This window comes from Xenopus laevis, chromosome 7L (assembly GCF_017654675.1).
Source record: "Xenopus laevis strain J_2021 chromosome 7L, Xenopus_laevis_v10.1, whole genome shotgun sequence".
NCBI lineage: Eukaryota > Metazoa > Chordata > Amphibia > Anura > Pipidae > Xenopus > Xenopus laevis.
Window position 1 is genome coordinate 96,482,917 of NC_054383.1, and position 6,856 is coordinate 96,489,772.

A 6,856-nucleotide genomic window follows, 5' to 3' on the forward strand; every position below is an offset into this window, starting at 1 on the left:
AACCCATTATCAATATATTTAAGACAGAGACATTTTGTGCATACTGCTACTGAAAAATGCCTTACCCTTTAAACAAAACAGGGATTGTTTGTCCATATATTGCAATATATTTAAGCTGGCCAACTACGTCAAAGTCATCCCATATCTGGCCAGTCCTATGCTCAATTTTCATCTGATTCATTAAGAATTCTATGGTTTAATTATAAATTTTATAAAAGGGACGAATACTACTACTATAGTCAGGTGATCCCATTGGTGTCTAATAAAAGGGCAGCCAAGTTTGGGAGTTTTACTTTGAAAGCAGCTAGTAAGTTGCAGGTAAAACGTATTCGCCCCTTTTATAAAATTTATAATTAAACCATAGAATTCTTAATGAACCAGATGAAAATTGAGCATAGGACTGGCCAGATATGGGATGACTTTGACGTAGTTGGCCAGCTTAAATATATTGCAATATATGGACAAACAATCCCTGTTTTGTTTAAAGGGTAAGGCATTTTTCAGTAGCAGTATGCACAAAATGTCTCTGTCTTAAATATATTGATAATGGGTTGAGTGCAGAGGAATCTTGTATTTGTCTATATGTATTTTGTGGTCACACCCTCATTGCACCCCCGCCTAATGATTTTTAAAAACTAGTGGTGAGCACAACTTTCCCTTGTTTATATATATATATATATATATATAACTAGCACAGAGGATCCGCACTGTCAGGTCTTATATAAATATAAATTTATTTTTGTATGCAAGACTAACGTTTCCATATATATCATATCCATATACATTTTGTTGGTGACGGTTCCGGGTATATATATATAATTGTCGGGTCACACAAGCCCCGGTTGAAATAACTACACCTAATATTTAAGCATGACAGCTAGATGGTGCTATGGGTCTCTTAGGGCTAATTCATATGGGTTTAGCCAGCACTGTTTTTCTAATTCGTAGGGGCTGGGCTCCAATTAGTTAATAAAATGAGGTGAACAAATAAAAGATTCAGTACCCCGTCTTCAGAGTGGCAGTTTTAATAAATATTTTTAATAATCGACAAAGTATTTAGCATAAAGAAAGAATGACTCTCCGTTTAGACCCACTATTCTTACTCAATTTTAAGATGTTTTAGTAACAAAGTAATGACATGCAGTTTGACTATGTAGATACAATATTACTAACGATTTGTAACATTGTTACATAACCATGTTTTTCTCTGTATAAGGGATAGATTGTTTTAAATGAGTAGATTTATAGCCTTTAGTTATACATGTACTTTGCAATTTTTATGTTTGTTTGTATGTAATGAGTGATATTTAAATCTAGTTACGTTTCTGTGACGCTATTACCATGTCAGTTCCAATTTGTCTAGTTTCCCGCCAATACCTGTATTTAAGTGTGTTCTTTACACCACCAGACACTTTGAGAAAGGCCTCAGAGGAGGCCGAAACGTTAGTCTTGCATACAAAAATAAATTTATATTTATATAAGACCTGAGAGTGCGGATCCTCTGTGCTAGTTACGTATTACATTTTTGATACTGCACCCAGGCAACTTTAACTTTTATTCGTGAGTGCTGGCTATTTCGTGGATTATATATATATATATATATATATATATATATATATATATATATATATATATATATATATATATATATATATATCAAAAAGGTAAGGTGCACACTGGGATGCTTTGTATATTTTAAAAGGTAAATTTTATTTAATACATGTTAAAAAGGGTCAACGTTTTGTTCTGTTCCTGAGACCTTTATCAAGACCAAGGTCTCAGGAACAGTGTGCAACTTACCTTTTTGATTTTTGTATGCAGCTTTAATTGGTAGCACCTGGGTCGATTTTTCCTAGTGGTGTGCTGAACTATTTGGAAGACCCTGATTCTTATAAATCACTAGACTGGCATATTTAAAGTTTTTCCAGTGTTACACCAGGTACAACAGAGTTTCAGCAAAAATGAACAGATAATGTAACATTAATTTGATCTTGTATGGAGCTGATCATACTATACATATAGTAAGTACACTACAGAATAGCCCCTCTATATAGAAGTACAGTTGTTGCACTGGACATCTGATTGTAGACATTTATTAAGCTGCAAACACACTGAGTAAAATGGTCACCCAGTTGGGTTATTCCTGTCTGAACTGCCCAACCACTGCTCCTTGTATATAATATATACAAATCTACAAGTACAAAATATATTCTTATTAAAAGTACAAATTACATCTTAATTGGAGGATAGTTCTATATTTCAGGGATGTCCAATAACTGTTGTTGATCTATAATATTCTAAAAGATAACTGTGTCCCAGGTGGCACCCTTAAGCTGGCCATAGATGCAAAGATCCGATCGTACAAATCATCGCACGATCGGACATTCCCATGTCCCGACCTGCCACTAACCATTCTGATCAAATAAAGTAGAAAAGAACAGATCAGCCGATGTTCTGCCCCTGACAGCAATCGTACGAAAGTTATGTCTGACCAAAGCTAGTGACAGTCTCCCACTGAAAATCGTACGATCGGCAATAAATGCAGAGAAATCTTTTAACCTGTCCAATCGACCAAACGACCGATCTCTGCCAGACGAAAAATGTGGGGACTCTCCACACACAGTCCGAAAATCGTACGAATCCTCGATTCGTACAATCAGATCTTTGCGTCTATGGCCAGCTTTAGGGGCAGGTCTTTCCAGAGTGAGACACAAAGGAAGAATGGTGCCTGCATTTGGCATTACTGTATTTATGAGAAGTGCCCTAGGGGCAGTACATGGGAATTCCCATGCACACTCCTTAGCTTCTGCATTATTCAAATGTGCTAGCTTGGGAGACCCAATGGGTGCAAGATGCTACATAGCCCTGTACTTTATATCTGTGTACAGCAAGTACAAGGATGATTTGGGAATGATTACGGTACACCTTGTGCCAGATCATTAATCTGGTGCAATGTACAAAGAGCTAACTGTAAAAACCATTGCTCCAGGTTCAGCAGGTAAGTGTAGGAGTCCTAAGGCTTTGGGCACAGGGAGCTATATGCGCCGCTGCTCTCAGCCTGTGTATTTTTGCAGACTGAAAGAAGCAGATCAGCTCTGTGACTCATCTCAACTGATTTGCATTAGATCTGCCTGTGTGCATTAAGTGGAGGTCAGCCCAAATACAAGAAAGGCGACATCTTTGGGCCGACCTCCGCTCTGCTGCATGTGTCTACATGCAAGCGGAAGTGGCTCATAAAGCTGGCCATAGACGCAAAGATTTGTTAAAACGAAACTCTGTTTCGTACGATTTTCGGGCCGTGTGTGGAGTGTCCCAACATTTTTCATGAGATGGCGATCAGTCGTTCAGTTGATCAACAGGGGAGAACATTTCTGACGGCTACCGATAATATCTCTGCATGTATTGCCGATCTGACGATATCAGTGGGAGAATGTCACCGGCTTAAGAATTATCAGGGGTACAGAGCGGGTCTCCTTTCGGTTTGTAAAAATACACAGATTGAGAGCAACACAGCCTATAGCTCTTTCTGCTCATAGCACAATGGTGTACCCGCAGTGCTTTCCTATTTGCCTATTGCCAAAGGCAATGATAAATGACCCTGAGTGTCCCACAGGATAATGCAGGATCAATTATCCTTTATCTGAATGGTTCATTAACAATTAATATACTGCTGCTTGAGATGCCTGTGGCTGATTTAACAAAAAGATTTAAAGAAATTTGGCTGAGGCAAAATAAACAGATATGGCAGAAAATAACAAAGCACTATTAAAGTTTGTGGAAGAAATCAAATGGGATTATAATAAAAGGGCTTCGTTATGTGACGACAGTACAGCTATGGGACCTGTTATCCAGAATGCCCGGGACCTGGAGTTTTCTGTATAATGGATCTTTCCATAATTTGGATCTCCATACTTTAAGACTAATAGAAAATAATGTAAACGTGAAATGACCCAATAGGCTGGTTTTGCTTCTTAATCTTGATCAAGTACAAAGTACTTTTTTATTATAACAGAGAAAAAGCAAATCCTTTATAAAAATTTGGATTATTTGGATATAGAAGATGGCCATCCTGTAATCCGGAGCCTTCTGGATAATAGGGTTTCGCATAATGGATCCCATGCCTGTATTAATGTAAGTATTTTTTCATTGTTATAACAATTATCCATAGACCCTGGTTCAAAATTTGGTCTTGGATCTTGGATGAAACTTCTTTTCATCACCCCTCTCTCTCTACCCACCCATGTCCCACAACTCCAGCATATGGTATTACGTGTTGGTGTAATGGTCATAAAGATTTGATATGTTTGTCCATGTGCAGTTACAACCTCTGGGTCAGTCTTCAGCCAGTTTGCCTGGGTCCTAAAGCTTCTTTAACTTTGGTCCTACATTTGTGAGCCTGCAGGTTGAAGAACAAATCAGTTTGCTTTGAAATGAGCCAGTATTTGCCCAGCATGGCAGCTGCTGAAACAATGAGTTTTTGATGAAGCTTCAAACATAAATTCAATTCCAGGAGAAAAACTTCTTCTAATTCAGTTTATCCACAGACCAATGGACTTTTTATGAGATTTTTCTGAATATGGCCCAATAGATAAGATAATCTTTTCTGGGTTACTGCTTATCTACTAGGGTTTGTCTTAACTCAATACATTCCTCTGAATATACTTACACAGGCAAGTATGTATGAGTCTGTTTGATGTATGAGTCTAAATATTAGAAAAATGGGACTTCAACTCCAAATGACCAATTCCCCATTACAATATTAATTTGGATATGGAATTACAAAATTTCTGAGAGTAAAAAATTAATTATTTATTAATTAATATTGTAATGGTGAATTGGTCATTTGGAGTTGATGTCCCATTTTTCTAATATTTATATTTACTTTTCTAAGTTGGGTGAGGACACTCCATGCAGCCTAATTCACCATTTATCTAGTTTAAAATATATTCTGCGCAAACCATTCTTAATTAGTGATGTATGAGTCTGTTTTTGGCTACTATACCAGCATGCACATTAATATGGCAGTTAGATGAGATTTCATATTCAGCAGGAGAAAACACCCATTTTCCCCCTAGGTTGTATTATTGTACTTAAATATAACTTTTAGAGAAAATATTTATTCCATTAATATTCAGAGAATTTATTTTAAACGAAGACAAATCCACTTGAATTTTCAATTGCTCTGTAACCCCTTTTTGACATCTGACCGACTGGGTCAGCAAATGCATTTATATGTATGTGCTTATACAATGTCAGTAGAATAAAACAGATGCTCTCAGCCATGGCATATTTTACCAGATAGAATTCAAAGTGACCTCAGTTACTGGGCTGCAATCAGTAGCCATTCTCCCAACCTTCACTATATCATTAAGTGATGTTCCCATAATATAATATTCTAAACAACAATAAAATGTACAGAAATAATCAGGTTTTTGTTTCTGGTACTTGGAGTCATGTTTGTGTAAAGGATAAATATACAGATAAATGTAGACTGGATAATACTGAGATGTGAGAATAAATAGCCTTGTGTCAATGTGATTTTCCTTATGTGTAATTGGTGCGTTTTATGACTGTATTCCCTGAGGGATGGAGCATTACTTTACTTACCCTGGAGTGGCATTGAAACCCAAAGTAAACCACAACGATAGTGGGTGTCAGGACAATGGTGAATATAAAAAACAGTATGATGAAGTTAGCTAGGAAAGCCACAAAGTTAGCTCCGGTAACCAGCAGCGTCCACATCCAGCACCCCCACCTGCTCCGAGACTCCATAGGCAGGAGCTGATCTTCCATATTATAGGGTGGGAGGCTGGGGATCATCTGAGAGGTATCTGACATATTGTCTGCTTCAAAGTCTTCAATGTCTTGGTCAGACATGTTTTACAGTAACCTTGACTTCTTTCAACCTGCTAACACAAATGTTTAGTCTCAGCCTAGCTCTCGTATCACAGTTCTCCTCCCTTGTCAACTTTAATTTCCAAACCCTAATGTTCACAACTGCTTGTAGCAAAAGTCCATCTGCTCCTGTCCTTTTCCTCCTTTTGTTTATTTAGCGTGTCACTTGAGCTCTCCTTTCTCCTCTTGCCGTAATATTGGATTTGACTTGTGTGTGATTGTCCTTTAAAGTAATTGAGGTCTCACCAAGATTCAGTTTTATCCTCGTGGATGTTCTGGATTTCAAAGATCTTTATATTTCCCTCCTGTTATTGGAGTCTGTTATTGGAGTCCACTGTTACACAGTTGGCTGGTTGGCAGGTTCCATGGGAGAGTTTCAGATGTATTCCAACAGTGGGTAAATATGAGAGTGGGTCTGTTAGAGACTGTCTCTTGAGAAGAACCATCCCAGAGATTGCATAGCGACCGTGTTAGCAGATGGCTGTTTCAGCATCACAGTGTCGATGCAGCACTGTGCACTGCCTTGGCTTTGTAAGCTTGCCTCAAAGAACTCTCAGCGCCCACTAGCCAATCCGCTGCTCCTGCATCTGCTTCTCCCTTTCATATGCACTAAACAGATTTACACCTAGGGCTCAGTCAATCAGCCTGGGTTATTCCGGGTTAAAACACAATGTCATTACTCCGACACCATTTATGACTTCTGTCACACTTCCCAGCTGGGGGTTAATAGAGCAGAGAGTTTGCCATCAAGTCATCTTAGATGTGCTTAAAAAGTGTGAATGATACCTGTCAACTTGAGCATGTCACATAAGGAGTTCATGGAATACAGAATGGATAAGAAAAAACACTTTTCTATACATTTATATTTTACTTCCAAAGCGATAACATATTCTGCATTGCTTTTCTCTCACCTTATCTATTAAGTTTCCCCTTTCTCTCTGTCTTCTCCACTGTCTTTCTC

The 6,856-nt window shown here is 38.0% G+C and overlaps 1 protein-coding gene across 1 annotated transcript in view; it reads right to left on the bottom strand.

Annotated features, from left to right (window-relative positions):
* LOC108696557 (transmembrane protein 88) overlaps nt 1-6,479 on the bottom strand; it is a 68,346-nt gene extending 61,867 nt beyond the window's left edge. Inside the window, exon 1 of the mRNA XM_018226029.2 lies at nt 5,608-6,479. Within this exon, the coding sequence (XP_018081518.1) occupies nt 5,608-5,877 (270 nt within the window). The 5' untranslated portion in view covers nt 5,878-6,479. The remainder of the gene's footprint in view (nt 1-5,607) is intronic.
* Nucleotides 6,480-6,856: the final 377 nt, after the last annotated feature.